General features: G+C 33.4%; 1 protein-coding gene across 1 annotated transcript in view; it reads right to left on the bottom strand.

Moving 5' to 3' along the window:
* The window catches only part of Foxp2 (forkhead box P2), a 544876-nt gene that overhangs the window by 34372 nt on the left and 489026 nt on the right, over positions 1 to 21478 (bottom strand). Inside the window, exons 11-14 of the mRNA XM_026408891.2 lie at positions 14512 to 14725; positions 12663 to 12767; positions 5148 to 5235; positions 3429 to 3512 (exon numbers count right to left, since the gene is read on the bottom strand). Of these exons, the coding sequence (XP_026264676.1) occupies positions 3429 to 3512; positions 5148 to 5235; positions 12663 to 12767; positions 14512 to 14725 (491 nt within the window). The remainder of the gene's footprint in view (positions 1 to 3428; positions 3513 to 5147; positions 5236 to 12662; positions 12768 to 14511; positions 14726 to 21478) is intronic.

Raw genomic sequence — 21478 nt, 5'->3', positions numbered from 1 at the left:
TGTTAACAAATATAATGAAATGTCAAGTTTGCCAATTCCTCTGGAAGTATCATTTTCAATTTATGATTACAGTGTCACTTAATGCTGATGTACCCTGGAAAGTGGGTGTCAGGGTAGAAAAAAGGAAAAAGGTGAGAATGTATGCAAGCTGTTTAACAGTGTGCCCTTCATTACTCCCCTCAGAAAGGCCCTGTTCTTCATTATCAAAAAACTCATATCACCTCTGTCATATTTACCACACATCTTTTGTCATAAATAGCATCCAATTAGCAAAATTTTTACGCAGGGCAGCACAGAAGATTTCTCCCATATATCCAAATGGTGTTCATAAGAGGTAATCTACAGGCCTTTTCATTTTATACAGGAATCTATATGACCAAGCAAGAACACTAATTTTAATTGTTTTGCTTCTCCATAAAGTAACTGCTGAGTGGCTAAATAGAGAATATTCAGCTTTTGTATATAATTTAGTAACACCTGCCTTTTTAAATCCCAAATACACTTCTTAAGATAAACCTTTTTTTAATGGGGAGAAAATGATGTGTACAGCATTGATTGATCTTTCTTTGTGGATTTGTTTTACACATTTAGTCAGTAGAGAGATTTGTTAGGGAAACAAAAATTAACATATGCCAGCTAATTGTTCTTCTTTCTTGGGCAGCAGCCAGAGGAAGCACATTAGCAGTCTAATAATAACGACTGGCACCCTGAAGGCATCCCCAAGTGCATCTGTTCCCAATAAACCACAAACTGTTATTCTGTTCGTACTCTAAGCCAGCAGACTGGGCTGGGAATTCTTTGTTACGCACATAAATAAAAGCTGAGATAATGCTACTAAATGCTGCATTTAATACATTTACAAAGCACTGGTGTAAGCTTCCCTAGGATGTACCACAGTACCTCTGCATAGTTTGAGAAATGCAGAAAGATTCATATGCATCTGGGTGTAATGTTTCTAAAGATATTTTAAAATAACACCAAGACATACACTTCATAATGTTACAGTTAGATCACATCAGCAGCATTACACATCTGTATGTTAAAAATATAAAGAGGAGAAAACAAAAACAAAAACAAAAAATGTTTCCCATACATTTAAAAAGCAAAAATCCAAACCTCAGCTGGATGATTACACATTCACTTTTAGAATTGTAAACCAGAATAAAATGGACATACAGAAGCCAGAAAAATACCAAATTGCAGACCAATGAGATATCCATCTTGATGAATACTTGACAGGACCCTACATTTTATGAGCACATTAAAAGTTATCAAAACAGGAGAAGTACATCTTTTCCTATGCAAACTAGTCATGTTTACAATGTTATAGTAACTTATTCTTCGTCCTGTAATAATAAGCACACCATGTTTGTAGGCGTGCAATCACTAACTGATACAATAGAATTTATTATTAACTAAAGGCAAGCATGTAAAAGCCAGGATGAGCACTTAGCTACCTTGGCTCATCTGAATATAGTCAAGGTTGGGTGAAACTCATTATTCAGGACTCGCAGCCTTGATAACTTTGATTTTCATCCATCCATAGCATGGCCAAAAGGTACCATTTAATGAAGTACCATTCAGAGAGTAAATGGGGTCATATAATAGACAGTGCGGTTGCACCTTGTGTTCATGTACTGATAGCTGTTAAGGGTGCAGTGATGAACCAACAGAGCTCATTTCTCCTTGGTAATAAATTCATGCTATTAATATTTATCAAATGTGTGGGCCGTCTCAACTGAGCCACTGCACATGAGACCATAAATCTCTACTATCATATCAATTTTGAAGCTTCTTTTGTACAGTGTATAAATTTTAGGGTTTTTTGAGGGGTGTGAGTATTGACCACTCTTCTTTCAAACCAATTTGAGGCCAGTAGTACAGTTTCCCACTTCAGATATCGCTAGTTCCAAAGGGAACTTTAAACTGTGGTTTCATTTTAAATCGCTCATCTAAGATTCTGTATTAATTGCCCACCATCAAACGCAATTAGCAATTCTTTCATGTGTGGTTTATGCAATGTAATACTTCAATTACATTATTCATTCAGGTTCTGTTTTGGATTATAGGCTGAAAATTCTTTATTAGTGTAGATGTAACCATGCTGCTGGAGTTTTTAAAAATTTACTGATTGAATAATTAATTGGAAAAGAACAAGCTGCAGATTCCTGATGGATTTATGAGACAATTATTCTGTCTTGTGATTATCTACATTATACTATAGAAGGAATGAGGGGGGAAAATCTTATTGAAAAGAAAGTTATATATACAGATTAAAAATTCTCAAAAGTTTTTTTTTATTAAAAAACACAAACATTCTAAAGTTAAAAAATTGTATGTCAGATTTAAAAAGACATGTCTCTTGCTTTCTATGAAGTATGTGTTTACAGAGCCCTACAGATAAATATAGTACAAAGGAAAGGCTTTGCAGAAATACCTTAGCAGAGTTTAATCAAATACAGCCTCTATGCAAAAAGATAATTTTGAATAATATTAATTGGTGAAACATATTGAGACACTAGGAGAAAACCAGACAATACACTCTATCTTCTGTCACCTTCCCCAATACAAAACCAAATGTCCTTTTTCACAAAAACAGAGGAAGAAGCAAGGCTGGCAATTGCTAATCATCAGGCTATACAGGGGCCTTATTAAAAAGTATCCTACAAACTTTCATTAAACTAGAGTTACCCAGTTGATTACTCTAAGTTTCTGTGCAAACATTAGCTGGGTGAGATAACAAAGTATATTCTTTTCCACAGTCTGTGTATCTGACTATATTATCAGGTGGAGCTTAAACCTCATATATTCTTGAAGGAAACTGCAGTTTTTATTTTCCATAATCACCCATTTCCCTTTTGTGATGAGCTCTCTGAATTAACATTACGTATAATATACAGTAAAGCATATCAATATGTGAAATACATCTTAACTGAAATAACCACCAAAGAAATGGGACAAAATTGACCGTAAAAGTACCATGACACTTTGACAAAATATTTGATAAAAAAATCTATTTATATGTATCTTATGATTGATCTAAGTCTTTGTCGGAACACCACATACCTTCCTATTTTTGATTGGTACTGTTACTGCTTTTCAGGTGGCTCAAAGTGGATTTCCTTTTAATATCTGTAAACCTATCACAGAAAGATATTCTCTCTGGCTCCAGCCTCAAGGCAGTGATTTGAGCACTGATAGGTGTACTTTGTTTAGTGTCACCCATGGTGTAGATTGGATAGATTTTGTAAAAGATAGCATTACTTTAAAAGAAACATACAATTTGACAAGAGATTGCATTTTACTTTCATTTTATTGCCATATTTTTCATCACACTCATTGTTTTCTAACTGTCACTAAATTGTTCATTTTCTTAGTCTGTTACCTCGGTAGAGCTATTTACTGTTTATAAAGCAATATGCACTTACAGGTTTGGGAGATGGTTTGGGCTCTGAGGGTCGCATGTGCAAGTGGGTCATCATTGCTTGAAGACGTTCCCGTTCTTTAGAAAGCTGTTAAGAAAGAGTGAGATCAGAAGCATTTTAGAAATGACTGATACAGCTATTTTATTGCAGTGATACATCTTATCATTGAGCTTGTCTCAGAGTAATGATTCCTGCATATAAAAGTCTGTGTCAGTAGGAACTTATCTAGGAGGAAATGCAACTTTAGCTATGGAGGGGGGGGGAAAACTTTTATAGCTTTCCTTATGTTAAAAGGTCAGAGAAAACAAATAACACTTCATCTTTTTGTCAATAAGAGAATTGAGGTCACAGTTGCCTCGACAGTAACAAGTTACCGAAACCATAAATTAGAAGGCCCATGGTGTCTCTTTAAAGTCCTGTGGACACTGTTAGCAATGGACTAGTGCCAACAGCTGTGAAGGGGTGAAGGGTTCTCAAAGCGAAGTGCCTGCCAGGATTGTCTACACACTTCATGCATTCCCACTGAGGTCCAGTTAGTGCCCCCTGCAATCTGCCATCATCAATCTAATTCAATAGAGTGACAGAGACCAGGCAGTGTGAAACGCTGAACTCTGCCACGGAGTCGGCATCTACACTTGCACTGGGTCTCATTACAACTGACGGACCTTACTTTTCCATCAGTCAGACACGGCAGAAAAAAAAAAAAAAGAGAGAGAGGCGTAATTGGTCACACTGCAGACTATCATCAGCTGAACTCTTATGTTTTATCCACCTTTCATAAATGGTAAACAGGTTTACAAAAAGCTTTTTATATTACAACAGTGATGATGCCTTTTATGTGTCCTTGATAATTTTACAACTCACAAGAAAATAGTTTTTAGTTTTTTTTTTTTTTTTTTCCTGGAAGAAAGCAACAACAGTGAGTTTGAAACAATTTAAGAAGTAGTAAAGAGTGCGGAAAAAAAAAAAATGCCTGTTTAATTAGATCAAAGTATTAGTTTGAGAAAAAGTAATCTTTATGATACAATATTAGAGGAAGTCTTGAAGGGTTTATAAAATATAGCCAAAGTGAGATATAATTGCTTTCTGATCAGTTTTGAAAATTCTCTTTATTTTTGGCCAAATTCTGTTTCAATATTAACAGAAAAAGTTTTTAAACATAAAACGGCTGCATTTACATAATTTATTTATTACCTCTGTGATATACATCATTATTCTAGACAAAGACAAATAGTGAGAATTTTTGTAAGTTTTAAAATTACAAATTTGAAGCAGAAAGGAAGTTCTCTTTCAGGGCGTGACAGACATAAAACTTTGAAGGCTAGTCTTTTGCTAAAATATAAAATCCTCTGGGGGGGGGATGGGAATCAAGATGAATTCATGGAAAAACCATCTCTGTAATATAATCCTACCTTGCTGGGGATTTGGTCCAAACTGTATGAGGAAAAACATAAATCTGACAGTTTTGAAATAGCCAAATGTAGAGAATGTGGCCTAAAGGTTATACAGGCCTAAGTGATAATTACTTCATAGTATAGCAATCCATCCTGAGTTATCAGTTCTTGCCATTGTAAAAAAACAACCTCAAATTCCACATTTTTCAATCAGTCACTGTTTCTGAGATAATAAGATGTAGCCTACAAGACCCGGCATCTGTTCAGTACTTGAATGAACACACCAGGATTCTGAGAAAGGAGTCCATTAAGTGAGCATTTGACAAACCTGTATTTCTAGCTGTTGTACCACCTGCATTTGCACTCGACATTGGGCAGTGCTTCGGTCATCCAATGCATGTTCATTGTTAAGGTGCCTATGCAAACACAAGACACAAAACAGTACATCATATGATGCCTTCCTTAGCGGTATATGCTTCTCCTAAAAGGCACTAAGTCACTAGGTTGAACTCATATGTTCCTCTGTGGTGGGAAAGTGGAATGCCTTGAAACTACAGAAGAAAAAGTTCAATATACTCATACATTTAGTGAAATTATGCAATACAATATTGAAACTCTTCAAGTGGTTGAAAATGTCATTGTCCCTAAGCTCATCTGTTATCATGATGTATTTCCTCAAACCCTTTACAGATAACAGTAAAAATCATCACATGTATTTCATATACTTATGCAAATTTTGTTAGAAAGGATACCATATAAATAAACCAACAGTAATTCTCAAGAGAACAAATGCAATTATCTATTCCATTGTTGTTAAAAGTGTTGTTCCTATTATGTTTTTTAGTGAGCAACATGGTATTTCACCAGGATGTGATGGTGAGTTATGTCAGGATGGCATCTAATGGAAACACTGATACGCTGAAAGATAATTTGTTGTTATTAATAAGTAAAGTATATTGAAGATTCTGATAATCAGAATTATAAGATTAATATCCCATGTCTAGAGTCTTAATTGGGAGACATCTATTCTAACTTACACAAAAACAGTGAAAGTTGATCCTAATGATCTTACTATAATCTTGAATATTTATTAATCTATTGTTGATATTATTACACTACAACTCAGTGTATAAAAAGTCTCTTTGAAGGTATGAAAGGTATGTTAACAAACCAAAAGCAATTTAGTAGAGTAGCATCTCCAATGAACACAAAAAGACTCAACAATATGTACTTTGTAATTTGAAATATATAATTTATATGATTACTTCCCAGATTAAAACAGTAAGCTTCATGTAATTCAATGTCTTTTGGTGTGTTTATTTCAAAATGAAGTGAACTAAGGCAGCAATTTGAGATGTTCTCATCAATGTACTGAACAGCGTATCTAACAAAATATTCACGAATCTAAGAATTCACTAATTTACCTACATGAGCTCAAGTATCATTTAGAATGATAGGATCCAAAAAGTTCATTATAGTATTGAGTATAATCAACAAATACATTTTGTGCTCAAATTATTTATCTACATATCTTGAAGTTAATAATGAAACAGAAATATGTAGACATACATATATTTAATATATATGAAGAAGAATTTAAAAAGATTTTAAAAGAATTTAAAAATTTTAAAAGAAAAAGAGGTTTTTCTGAGAAATAACTAATTTATGAATAAGCAGGCTTATTTGTCAGCAGATCTAGGTTCAGTAATTATAAACCTTTGCTCCTTTCTTTCCCATACCTGGATAAATTAGACAAGTTTATTTTAATATCCCCTCATTGATCATAACAACAAAACCTCCCTGTTTCTCAGCATAATTGTCAGTCTTGGTTGAAGAGAAACTGAACCAAAATAGCGAGGTGGAACAGGTCAAGCTGGAGTTGTGTGGCTAGAGCTCAGGAGAGGCACTTCCCCTCCACCTGTCTGCTCTAAGCTCCGCTCCGGCAGGTTCTGTTATGAATCTAATTGCAAAGAGAACTAAAATTCACTGGTACTCTCAAAAGAAGGGATGGAATGTTAAAGTCAACCAGAGGTTAGCTCATAGTATAAAGTGCAACTAATTCCTAACTCAGATAACAAGATGTAAAAATTGTGTTTCAGAATTTTTATCTCCAAACTTTAATGAACAATGAGACAATTTCCTAACAATGTAATATAATAACCAGTTGTATTCTTAAGGTTTAATATTGTTGTATTTTTTAAAGAATTTTTTCACTATGCTTCTCTTGGGGAACACACATAATTTATCCCACAATCAATCTAAAGAATGCATATTTTAAAAACTGCCTCAGCTATAAACAAAGATAAGGGTATAAATAGAGCAAACAGGATAAGAAGATCCAGTTTCACAAAAAAAGGTATATTCAGCCTAACATGTTTATTTTTGCATTAAATCACTTTTTAAAAAGGGTTTTTATACTTGTTTACTTCTGAGTGATAATCATTATCTTATATTTAAAGAACCAAAAAAAAAAAAGTACAAAATGTTTGCATTATATACTTGGGTCTTAGAGACCTATTCAATTTATCTATGCAGCTTTTATTAGAATAGAGACTGTAGACTACAATAATAGTCAATGAGGTTTTGTCTTGATTGAATTTTTCAGTGGAACACAAAAGAACCTTGCCATTAAAATAGTCCTTTATTCTCCTGTATGAAGGCGAAAGGTTTTTAAAGTGTTGTGATGTTCAGTAATGAGCCTCTATCTAAATTATCATTGGTGACAAACTCACAAAGCACTTTTCGAGGACACATAGTTATGAAATGCCAGAGCTGCCACTTTCTTTCCTGTAATTATAGGCTAGCTTGCAGCCCTTCAATGATCATTTATAGAACAGCCTCCAGTGGATTACTGAGAACTTGAAAAACACATACATACCTCTGCCACATCTCCCTTCTCCTTTCCTCGCTATTGTTTACCAGTGATATGTAAAATAATAGTGCCTATTCATTCCCCCTACTTAATTATGCCAATCAAAGTACAGAAATAGTGTCGGATATAAATACAATGTAATAAGACTAAATAAATAGGCTAAGTATTAACATTAAATTATGAATTTATGTATTTATGACTATTTTGTGCCCAGATTATTCTCTTTTATGTTTTTATAACTATCTCAGGTACTACATATTGCTGTTCAAAAATTCTCTATGATTTATAAATCAAGAATGAGATAATACTGAAAAATGAGAGGATTGGTGGATTTTCTCAGTCAGTGCCTAATTGCTGTTTCAAAATGCATATGCAAAGGGACATTTCATTAATCATTTAATCATGTCCCTTGCAGGAAGTTGGAACTAATGTTGCAAATACCCTTTTCATATGAATGCTCCATAATACTATCTTATGCATTTGATATATTGCCTATGTCATAAATTATGGCTGCTTCAAAAGGACCAAGTGGGGTTGTTATCCCTGAAGATGCTTGTTACAAAACCTTTATTAAGTTTCTTTTCTTTTTTTTTTCTTTTTTTTTTTCTTATTGCTAGTTCTATTTCACAGCTTCATACTAGCCAACAATAATACTCTTTCTGATGGCAAAGGTCTGTAAATTACCCATGCAATCACTAACACCATTTCACAGGCCTGTTCTACTTCTACTGGTCTGCTAACAAGGCGATTACACACAAATTACTGAATGCCTATGAAATATTTAAATGCATTCTACTCTACTATGCATTAATAAGAGCAAAGCAAGCTCTGGAATTCTGGTTAGCTCCAGTCCCTAATGTCCCCTAATGAGCCTCTTACCGAGACTGCAGTTCAAACAGAGAGGTGAAGAAAAAATGCAAAGGGGGCCTTCAGAAAGGCAGCACTGAACAAACATCGTGTGAGCCAGTTCTAATTTATGGGTCACTTTATAGGTATATTGATTTTTGTTTTCAAAATGGAATAAATGATGTGGTCGACTGACGTTCTTTCAGAACTGCATTGAACCTGCGTGCTAGGTAGGTAGTGTGAACTAGGAAAAGACGTAAATAGGCAAAAGTCTTTCTAAAAACAATTAAGTGAGCATTTCAGGAAGACAAAAAGTAGGAAAGGATCCTTCCAATTTATTTGATGCACAATTCTCTTTAATGAAGCTATTATGGTTATGAATGCACATGGTAACTTCAATTATATACATTCCAGATTAGCAATTCAATTTTAACCTCTAGATTTTTCAAATTCATTTAAAGTTATAGCATTCTATAAGCTAAAAAGGGATCAGATTTAAATCCAAGTATGTCAGAGACTGTTTTAACAAAATGTTTCACTTGCATATCACTGGTGTTTGATTTATTTTGCATCAAGCTTTTTATGTTTAAACACTGACAGGAGTTTAAATACAAAATGTTAGCTGTCACTATTCATTTAGCTGATTATGTGAGATGCCTTAGTTTTGAGAGATGGGGGCACTGTCACCAAAAGAAACAACATTCTGACAAGTTCAAAGAATGCCTTCTTGAGGTCATAATTTTGTAGCCATGCTGCCTAGTCAAAGACAAAGAAATAGACAATACACACTAAGTAAGAGCATAAATTTTTAGTGTAGTCAGATGTAAGAAAAATGAAAACAAATTTCTGTTAAATAAACTATTCTGTTTTCACTGCCTTTTCTACCGGTCTTTATATAGTATCATGCTTTAAACATTTAACTTGGAACAAAATTCATTCATGTTCATCAACTAATTGACATCTTTACTATACTGATATTTATATGGATGTTTTTATGGACACTACCCCTTCTGCTTTTCTTAAAAGAGAATTTTCCATCTTTGTATCTCAGATCATGTTTTGTTTGCTGGCGTCTGCACATGCAGCTTCAAGAACACTTGTCTGCTAACTGGAATGCTATATTGTAAACCTTTTGGCTCAAGCTCTGAAAGTCAATCCATCTACATTCAAGCTGACTTAGGTCCAATGGAATGATAATTAATTTTGCAGGCAAACTACACTAAAATTTTGTCAGACATTATTACACTTTGACATTTATAAGACAGTAATGAAGAAGTAGTATTAAGTGCTTTTAGTGATCTAGTGAGATCCTCAATTACTGGTCAGAAAACTGGTTAGCTTCTATCAACACCTACTTTATAGTGAAGTTCAAAATTTTTCCTAAATGTTTTAGCTTGGACTTACTTCTTCATCTTTTATTTTCTGTTTTTGTTTTATTACTATAAATAATCACTTCTATCTCAATCTTAATTTTTATTCAATAGAAAAGAATACCTCAATAGCTTTATGAGAATACATGTAGGTACATCCTAGGTATATACTACCTAATAATAAGAATGACTATATGTACATGTATGACTATTTTATACTTGCTTATGTATAAAACCCCTTATATCTGACATAAGCAACTATCTGTCTATCTTTGGTGCTAGGCAAAAATAGATGCTACAGTTTGGAGGTGTAAAGTGAGAAAGGTAATTTGAGAATATTATTATATTTTCTGATGTCCTTTGTTATTTAACATATGTAGGCTAAGCAGAGATAATGGATTGTTTCCTCCCCCCCCCCAAAAAAAAAAAAACAATGGATAAGTTGTCTAATATCAAATTAAAGCCAAAGCTGTCAATTTTATTTTTAGTGCATTTTAAAACCAATTCACTACATAACATGTCTTAAAAACCTTTATAGTAGACTCTGGATATAAAAGTTTGTGAGAATGATGAACAGGGAAGGGAAACTGGGTCCTAAAGACCTTTCCAGGTTTTTGACTTGCCTGCCACCTACCCCCACTCCCTAAACTCAACTCTCTCCTTTATGACAAAAGAAAAGCAAAATCTTCTGAGGAAATGTAAGCAGGTGAGGATAACTCCATTTTACATCACACACAGTCACTGAAGAAAAGTTCATTCAATTATAAAATGCATTGTTTTATTTCTCCTGATTTTTTTTCACATCTTTAAGGAAAAGATAGTACCAATGTGGAAAAAATATGTCTAATTAATATTTTATTTCAGTACAGTAGCCTGACATTAGTTCTGATAACAGAATTTATCACAGATCTTTGAATTAGAAAATCTAAGGCATATCATAACAAAATGGACTAAAAGAAAGACCTTAAAATCTACTGTCATTAGTCCTGTCATCCCTGTAAAGTTAATGGGTTGGAAAAATGGTCAGTCTTTGAAACCAAAGTTGATATTTAATTGAAAGGAAATGCTTTTTAAATTGTAATTTCTTCAGTTTTTCTTAAAAAAATTAAAAATCCTGGCATGAATATGAAAAAGAAATATACAAGATAAAATGAGAGTTCATATTCATCTGCTTATTAGTAATGAAAATGATAAATATTTGAGATCAAAAAAATTGTTCCTCTCCATGTGTCACAAAGCAAATCATAGTGCAGGAAAAATATACATTTTTTTTCCCTCAAGATGTATGTTTAAAATTTTTCAGAAAGAACTATTTGGCCCCCTTTCCCAAGTAGGTCATTATATGGCTTAAGTTGACATTCCTAAGAAATAATAGCAATAGTCCTTAAATAATCTCAATGAGAATCAATAATACATTGATAAGGACTGAAATGTTAAAAAGAAGAAATGTGAAATTAGTTTTTAAAATAATTTACACCCCTATATTCCATCTTTGACAATTTTTTTTTAAGGAGGAAAAAATTTAAGCAAAATCACCTAACATTTGTAAACATTTTCTTTGCTTGGAATAGTACAATGAGCTTCATGCACAACAAAATGGCAGCTCACCACTGTCCTGGTATATAAGAAGTGCAAATTTTCATTTACGGCCATTTACAAAGAGCCATTGTGGTATATGAAGCAAATTTTCTCTTAATTGGTCAGAAACGATGAAAGGTTAAAAAATCTTTGTGGAAGTCTGACTGTAATTCAGTATAAAGTTATTATGATGCCAAGTACTTGTGCCTGGTTGTTAAGGTGCTTTTCTCTATACTCTGTAGTCCGTCTACCATTTGTAAACACATCTTTTTGATGTTTCTGCCAACATCCTGGCAACAAAGCAGTGCAATTTCAAATGAGCTAATTAACTTAATTGTTGATGAAGCATGAAACAGTTCATTCACCCTGTTAGCTGCACCATGACAACATAAGAGTCTCAGCCTGTGAAGTTACTCATCTCCATAAACCTATCTGTAGCTCTCCGTTTAGATCTCTCATATAGGGGAATCATGCATTGAAAATGCTTCATAAAAGATGAATATTCTCATTTGAAGAAGACCCCTTAAGGATTTTTTAAAAAAACAAAATGTGATTGTATTAAGAAGTTATGCATACACAAAATTTTGATTTTAAGCTAGAAAGGCCATGTAAACTATAATACAAATACATAGCCACATGTTTCTTTATGTTTCTGAGGGCAAAAAGTAACGACGCAAATGAAATGTAGTAATTTCTTTAGATTTTTAGACACCATTAACTTTCATTTTTTAAAATTCTCGTTCTTAAATATCATTCTTCAAAGTAGGGAATATAAAATCTGTGGCTAAACAAATAAACCTGCAAAATATGCTATTTATTTAATCATAGAAAGATTTTATGACTAGGCACATATTAACTTGAATTTTCATTAGAAATGGAAAATGTAAGAGAATCCTATCTACATCCAGGTCTCCTACTTTAACACTAGGCTAATATTTTCCATTCATTCAAAAATCTTACTGAATGGCCTATAAGATATTTTCATGAAAGATGAAGATGAGGTGTCCCCCCCTTAGACTGACTTTGCCAGTCCACTTGTTGGAACACACACACAGAAAACTTGACATGTCTTAGAATAGATCTTTTCATTCCTCTTCTTTTGTTCATTTATAACAACATACCTGGAACTCCCATATAATCCACACTGCCCTCCCCACCAGAAGAGTTAAAAACCTACTTTAAAAATTGTCCAAAATCTTCACAAATGCTTTCACAGCCTGGCCATTTGCAAACTCCATGGCCGTAGAGAGTGTGAGAGGCCCCAGTCTCCTCATGTGACGAGCTGTAGCAAAAGAATAGGACGTCAGATTCATCTCAAAAAGCCATAATCGTTGCAGGCTGCTAGCGCCTGTCAGGTTACGATCAGTGACAAACAGGTCAAAACAGGTCAATTCAGCTCAGAGCAGTCAGAAAAATTTAATCGTTCTATTGAATAGTTCAACTGCCAAGGCTAGATGATGTTCCAATTAGAGGAGAAATAGAGCCAAAGATGACTGTTAATAAAGGATGAAAAACTAAGAGGACTGTATAATATCATATGCTAATCCTGCCATATGACCTTAGTATAACATTTTACCTCTAAATACAAAAAAAAATATATTCTTATATGTTCAAATGGAAAAATTTATTTTCAAGAAAGCAATCAGAGAGTCATAAGATTTTTGAAATGCTCCTTTAAAAAAGACAGAAACCTTTAGGATAATTTAAATTGCTTAATATTTATGTGTGAACCATATATAATCCTACACTTGATTTGAAAAACTTGTACTATGGACAGTATTTGTTAGCTATATCCTTAAATAATTATTGCAGACTTTCGATAAGTGAGTATTATATCTGATGAAGAGATCCTAGAGAAATGAACCAACTTCTGAAGTATGTAATCATCAAATTAATCTCAATTAAAACAACAGCATGAAAGCATTCAGAGGCATACCATTTTATAATGATAAAAGCTAACACGAAAAATTTTCCATGATACTTAAATTAAGGCCAGCAACTTCACACCAAATTATAGATTCTATTTTTAAATTATGCTGTAATTAAATATACATTTCTTTGAAAAAAAGTTTTGTGACAGAATTTGTTGCAGCAAGGACGATACATTCATATTACATAACAGAATAACATCAATCTACCACACTTACATGATGCTTGCAACTATATATGAGCTTAAGTCACTCCCTAATGAAATCCTATATTGAATTTCCTTCACTTAAAAGGAGACTTTTCATTTTGCCCAATATTTTAACTTATGTACTTATGTAAATCACTTGAAAGGACATGATTAGTTAGTGATATGCCTGAATAAATAGATGGATCAAACTACTTGTATGCTCCCTTTACAAAAACAGATTTTACACACCTAAAATAAAACACTAAGTCAAAAAAATTATCTAACATATACTTTTTAACATTGTTAATTGAAGGCAAATAACTTTTCTTTATGATGTTTAGTTGAATTTATTCAGATAATTACAAAATATCCACTTTATGTATTTACAAATTCCAGTACACCACAAGTATAAAAAACGGCAAACTACATTTTCTGCCTTCTGGTTTATTAGGCTTGTGCTTATATATTTGTGTAAATATATTCTCTAACTTCTAAGTACATGTTTAAAACCTGTATTAAGGGGGATGAGTATGTATGCAGCTTTAATTATTTGAAATTTAAAAAAAACTAGATTTTAGCTTCAAAAATGGTAAAATGTTCTTTAGCAATCAGGTTAATCACAATTTCTTAGTCACCAAATTGTATTGACAGAATTCATGCCACCTGCACTTATGAAAAATTAAATTTCCTCAGGTAAACTCCCCAACTACATCTATCAGAATGCTGCCTTTTGAATTGCACTTTTTAATAATAAAAAATATACATAAAATAAACAGTTTAATGATTTCTTTTTAACTTGTTCTATATATGCTTTGTCTCTGTTAAGAATAAATCATTATTTTTAGCTTCATCAGTGGTAGAAATAAAATCTGGTGATAGGTAAATATGGAAGGCAACAAATGAGATTTACCTGTCTCTCCTTGCATTTAGAACTGAAGACTGTCCATTCACGATGGAATGATGTGTGACTGGTGGTGATGCTTTGGAAGTGGTGGAGGAGGTAGTCGAGGAGGAACTGTTGGTAGTGAGGTCCAGCCCTCCGTGCTTAATGCCATTGTCTTCCATACTGTGGACTCCAGTCACTTCTTTCCATAACTGCTGAATCTCAGCAGGACTTAAGCCAGCTATAAAATGAAAGAAAGGCCCCACTAACATAACAAGGTAAAGTTTACAGGATGGGCTTGGGCTTATTCATGGATTAATGCCAACAACAAATTCAATGTTACCAGCATTGATATACAAAAAAAGATCACTTTTACACCATCAGACCCATAGTGTTTGTCTTGACTTATGAGTTATTTGCTAAAGATTACCAACTTGAAGACAGTACAGAGAATAATAGTAATGGGGATAATATCAAAGGTTAACAAGAAAAAAATCAAAATAAAACAAACCCCTGCAAGTTTTATTTGAAAATTAAATAATTCATTCCTTATGAGTTGCTTATACTTAATTGCTTACTAGGGGAAAACTGATGGAGAACTAGATTTTAGAAGCAGTACATTTGAAAAGAAATGAAAAGAAAGCATAAGTAAAGAGAGAAAGACAATATATCAGGACAAAACAGTAAACAACCCAAAAAGAAAGAGTTGACAAGTATCTGTGGTTATTTTCTGTTTCCCAGAAAGGCAAACTATGTAACTGGATTTCATTTTGGGAGTTGAATAAACCAATGTGCTTACCCACATAGATCAATTAAGTAGACAATATCTAAACCTCTCCTTCATTTATGATTGATGGATTAAAAAAAAATCAACTGGATTTCATTTTGGGAGTTGAATAAACTAATGTGCTTACCCACATAGATAATTAAGTAGACAATAGCTAAACCTCTCCTTCATTTATGATTGATGGAAAAAAAAAAAATCAACCAGGTAATTTGAACCACAATTACCTGGTTCAAATTATGTATATTTACCAGATTGTGAAACAATGAAAATAGAAAAGCTAAGCATAATCCTTTGATTTTAACTATAATTTTGAAATAAGTTGAGAAAATATTACTTATAATATTTGGCTTACGAAAAAGGACTTATAAGTGCTAAGTACTGTGTCTTCATATTTTTTTATATGCTTTATGCTCTTCAATCTTTACTACAAGCTAATGGAACTAGTATTTTTATTTTAACCAATTTATGGCTAAGGAAACGAAAAAGAGAACAAGATTCAGAATATGTCCAAGGTTACAAAGCTAATCCATAGTAAAGATATGACTGTAATACCTTTGATCTTAAATATTATATTAAAAATATTAAAATAACTGCCTAAAGATGTACAAGAGGAAATGAAGCTGTAATTATAAGGACTATCATTTATTAAGCATTTACTATATTCTGAAGCTTTACACTTGCTCTCTACATTCATAATCTCAGTTGATCTCACTGGAGGTTATGAATCATATTTTTTAGATAAGCACAAGAAGTCTCAGAAATATTAAAAATATTGCCCCAAACTCAGTCAAATCATAACCAGAGAGTAGAATTCTAACCCATTACCCCTCAGCTCCAAAACCTATGCTCTTTATTACTATGTACACTTATATCCAATATAAAGAAGGAAATATTCCCACTCCCAACCCCACCCACAACAAACCACTGGGATGGTGATGAGACAAGAGATGTGTGGACAGGGTACATTGAAAAGGGCAGGAGAACAAGGGCAAGGTAATAGAGGGTGCTGGTGAGGACGATGAACCGAGCATTTCACCCCTGCATATAGAAAAAAAAATCACCAATCTAGACATGGTGGTAAACAGTCAATAGTAACCCAGAGAATTCTCACTTTTCCAAACATAACTTCTGGCCAAATTATTCATCATGGTCGTGACCTTAAATTGCATGCCTAGTACATCTGCATACAGGTAGTTTTACTGAAGCTATTGTTTCTGTGACTCTGTTTCCTTAAGATGTTAAGACATAGCCTGAGATGAAAGAAAGGACAGGATAATCCAGTTTCTAAAGTTATTTTGGTATAATTTGATTTTTTCTATTAAAAAAGTGGGTGGCTTTACAAAGATATTTTTCTGTTACATAGAAATGATTTTATATAAAATATTAATTATTGCTTTAATTCTGGCTTTAATATAGCATTCTGAAACTTCCTAACTACAACTTTTTGATTACTTGTCTGTATATGTTAGATGTCCTAATAGCAGAATTCCATCAGCAAATCCGTTGTCTTGATGGCATCAGCAAACTCTTGGCTTCCTACCTGCTGCTTCTCTGCTCTACCTTCAACTCTTGCCTGGACCGCTTGAATAGCTTTCTAACTCACTTCCCACTTTTACTTTCAACGTATGAATTTGCTCTTCATATGGCACGCAAAAATCATCTTTTAAAATGTGAATCAGATTCTGTTTTCAGGCAAAGCCACCAAAGGCTTTTTATAACAATCAGAAAATAGCCCAAACAAGAGAACAAGAGAAAACAAAAATAAAACACTCTCTGTGGCCTATGAGGTGGGCACTTATTATTTGGCTCTTGTCACTCTGAGCCCTTCTATCACGCTCTTCATATTTAATTTAATTATTATATCAGCCTTCTGCTTCTCTAAGCATCAAACATTTTCTCCCTTTCTAATCCTTGCCCTAGCCATCCCTCCAGCCTAGGCTACTCTCGTTGCAGATATTCCCATGGCTTTCTCCCTTCCTTTAACTTAGATAACTTGAAGGAGGTCTGAAGGTCACAGGATCACCTCTTTTTTATAATTTTAATTTTATTTTTTTTTTTGAGCAGTGAAGGAGACTTTTATTCTTGGGTAAGAAAAGAAGAGGGAGATTAACTTGCAAAAGAATTTCCTACCATTTTGGGATGTGGAGGTTATAGATAATAGGTAAAAGAAATGAAGATGGAGACAGGCTAATTAATGGGAAGGGATATTCATATGTCTTTTTGGTAATGGGTGGAGATTTTCTGGGAATTTGGGCACCACCTCTTTTTGATCCTTTTATGGTTCTTTTGTCACCATCATGACAAATGTCAACTGTCACAGTGCCAGGGGATGTGTCATCTGGCATGCAGATGGGACTATAAGGAAGTGATGTTGTCAGATGGTCCCTCTGGCAGCCATCTTAGATTCGATGAGTTTTGGCTAGTCCCAGAAGACAGACTTCTGGCCTTCAGGCCTTCAGGCATCTGGTTATCAAAGATAAACAAGACCAGGGCTGGGGAGAAGTTCAGCTATGTCACCTAGGCAGTAAAAGATTTCTTATTTTCACTTTTCATTCTGGAAAGGTACAGAAAGGCAAAGGTCTATTTTCTATAAGTTTTTCAAGCTGAATCTGGGTGTCTTTTAGAGATCCATTAAAGGAGTGAAAATTTTTTCTAGCTCATCTTAAGTAAGTCTGTTTATCATTTGTTTGGAGACTTAGTTGTTCATACCCCCTGAGTGACTATCATTTGTAACTTTATGGCCTTTAGCCTTTTACTCAGGAAGGAGACCAGGTGAAGATGCTTGAGCCAAACAGCAAGAGGAGGAGCTGAGCTACTGGGGGGACCAAAAGGGGCAAAAAACAGGTAATATAATGTTTGTTAGAGACTTTGTAACCATGTTTTAAATATTTTGGGCAGAGATGGCTGGAATGTGATCATGGAGCCAGGTTGTTTTTTCTGAAAGCCTGCAGACTGCTTTTTTTTTTTTTTTTAATGATTCCACAGGAATTTATATAAAAACAATAGAATGTGCTGGGTGTTAATTATCATTATTTCTTGTCAATATTATTTTAAAAAGAAGCTAGGCATTTAATCCTAGAGTAAAAACAATCCTTATAAACCAAACACCTTTAGGACACAGAAAGGAACCCAATCTGAAAGGATGTCAAATGAAAATATCCATGCTCCTGGTTACCACTAGGACATTTAACAGCACAGGTATTTTGATAAAACTTCTATTGCAGGATCCAGGTCCCAGGATCAGGCCTCTATTTCACAGTGGTTGGGAAGGTCACCTTCTCTCACAAGCTTCTGACCAGTGTGTTGATACTGCCCTTCCCCACTTCATTCTTCAAGCATCCTTTCACTCCTTATCATACTTTGTTTTGCATTAAGAACATTTATTGCTTTCTTAAAACCATGGAGCTCCTGATCAGTCCTTATGTTTATTTATCTATTTCTTGTTATCACCAGTCTCTACTAAAATTTAAGCTTTATAAAAAGAAATATATCTTATTTTACTGGCAAATCCACTATGTCTAGAACAGTCCCTGGTTTATGTCTCAAAATACTTGTTGATTTCACTGATTTTAACAGAATCCTACAATTCTCAAAGGCATGTTGATTCCCATATAGGAATTTTGAGACTGTTAAAGGGCATCCTATATAGGAGTATTCCTACCTAGAAGACTAATACCCAAAGAATTTTGAATGGTACTCGTTATTTCTAACATAGATTGTGTGGCCACCAACATTTTATATTTCAGTTAAATGCTATGCTTTATGTTATATTTATATTATAAATTAAAGGTATTTTTAATTATTTAACTTATGGGCATTATTAATAACTTGATTCATGTGAGTATCACTTACCTTGTCAAAGAAGAGTTCCATGGCTCTGTTCATTTGTACTGAATGTCTGTGATGTTACCATGACCCGATATGGCAACAAGTGCTAGCTACTTAATAGACCGTCAATACAGACATAATGAATAAATAACCTGCTCATTATCTAAATAGTGTTTCTTAATTAAAAGGTAGAGAAGGTGTTTTCAAATATTATAGACAAGGGACAAAGAATAAAAGAAGTAAAAATGATTTCTTTTAGTAGTGGTGGTTACCCAAAATGTCTGCATTTCATAACTACCAAGGATTCTTTAAAACTGCCAATGGCCTGTGGTTGTGGCTTAGTGGAAGAGTGCTTGTCTTGTACGCATGAGGCACTGGGTTCGATCCTTAGCACCACATAAATAAATAAAAGTATTGTGCCCATCTACAACTTAAACAGACAAACAAACAAGAAACACACACACAAAACCTGCCAATGCCTCTGACCCCAGCACAGACCAATTAAACCATCATTTTGGAAGTGGGATACAGGCATCAGTAGATTTGAAGCTCCACTGGTGATTCCAATACACTCATGATCTGGCACTGAAGTTTGTTTTTTAAAGTAAAACAATTACCTTGCTCTTCGGACAATTGCTTAGATATTTTTTTATAAATACAAAATTATTTATCAATATTAAACAGTTATACAATGTTGTGTAACTTCAAAAGTTTTATGAGTTTCAAAGCCTTGATAGTTTTCAAGAGTTAAAGTAGTTTATTTTTCAGGCAGTATTATAAAGTTTGGTTAAACAGTGTTCTATGTAAATTGGTCTCCTAAAGGCTGCAAATCTGTATCTAGTAACAAAGAAAATTTGAACTTCTTTTTTTTTTTAATCTGAGTATTTTCCAAATATACTTGAGGGGGTAAAAAAAAAAAACAACAAATATTTTATAATCGCACAAATTTACATCAGTTTTCAATACTAGGTATAGGCTTAGGAATCCCCAGTTCATCTGTAGCTCAATCCTCACCTTCAAAATACAAAATTCTATTTGACACTCCCATGATATTCCCAGGTTTCTTAAACCTTATATGTTCAAAACTAAGCTCCTATTTATACAGCCCCACCCCCTGCCAACTCTTCTTTTTAATCAACTCTGTTTTATTAAACAGATACTGTACTTGCATGCTGCTTCTTATATGTCAGTCTCTGTGTTAAGTACTCTGATGATAACTAATATATAAAATCCCAAACCAATATCATTTTAAAAATTATTATTATTAATGCTAATGGTTTGGGGAATTCTACTATCCCCATGTTAGAGCTGAGTGACACTTGCTCTAGAGCTTGCTTACATTTTCAGGTCATTATTCACATAACTCCTTCTCGGGACTTCCTTTCTATACACTGTCTAAAAGTTCAATTTCTTCCCTTTCCTACAGTTGCTTTATTTTTCCTATCTTTCCCTTTGTTTTTCTCCTTAGTACTCCACACTATATATTGTACTTATTTATTAACTGTTTTCTACACTAAAATATATGCTTGCTCTATGATGGCAGGGATGTTTGTTTTCTTCACTGTGCTGTCCCCAGTGCCCTGAAGAGTGCCTACTGCAAGTGAAAGCTCAATGAATGTCACTTAGAAGTTTTTCAGTTTGGCCAGAATACCAGCTTACTGGCAAACACATTCTGAGAATCAGCAGATTCAAACATTGTAGCATAATAGACAACTTATATCTTGAATGAAGATTATTCAATTTCTCTTAATAACTTATTCAAAGGATACATACAATAATAGTGCAAAAACGTTTAATAATTATGCAATTTCAAAATTTCATAACCACAAAAAACTGAGAAACTATATTCTTTTTTGGGATGATGGCTTGGGCTACTTCTTATTTCCTGCCAGTATTACAAATAAACATTAGCTTGCTTTCACAGGAGTTGAGGAAAAAAAAGGATGAATCCTTAATAAAATAACAGCTAATATCAAAGATAAAACTATATAATAATAATTCTTTAATCCCCATTCAGAGTTTGTGAAGTAGATATAAGATGGTAAGCCTTGTGCATTTGACAACTTGTATCTAGATTATATATCCTAGAAAAGTCTCAATGGTTTTACTTTTTTAAGTATCCTTTTCACAGTAAAAAATAAAAGATTGTTTCAATGTTTGTTTCTTTTCTATGTATAGCAATTAATTTTTTAATGTTAAATAATGTTTATTCATCACGATGCAAAGTCAGTCTGTCTACTGTTAATTTCTAATTACTTATTTAATGATATTCTACTTATTTTTTAGGGTTACTTATAACTGAAATTAATAAAAATAAACTTTGGTGGAAGTATGTAATATATAAAAATGTATTTTTAAGCTGAGTTGATACTATTTTAA

The sequence above is a fragment of the Urocitellus parryii genome, chromosome 3 (genome assembly GCF_045843805.1).
Source record: "Urocitellus parryii isolate mUroPar1 chromosome 3, mUroPar1.hap1, whole genome shotgun sequence".
NCBI classification, from domain to species: domain Eukaryota; kingdom Metazoa; phylum Chordata; class Mammalia; order Rodentia; family Sciuridae; genus Urocitellus; species Urocitellus parryii.
The sequence above is the reverse complement of the archived record's forward strand: the minus strand, read 5'-3'. Positions and strand labels throughout refer to the sequence as shown.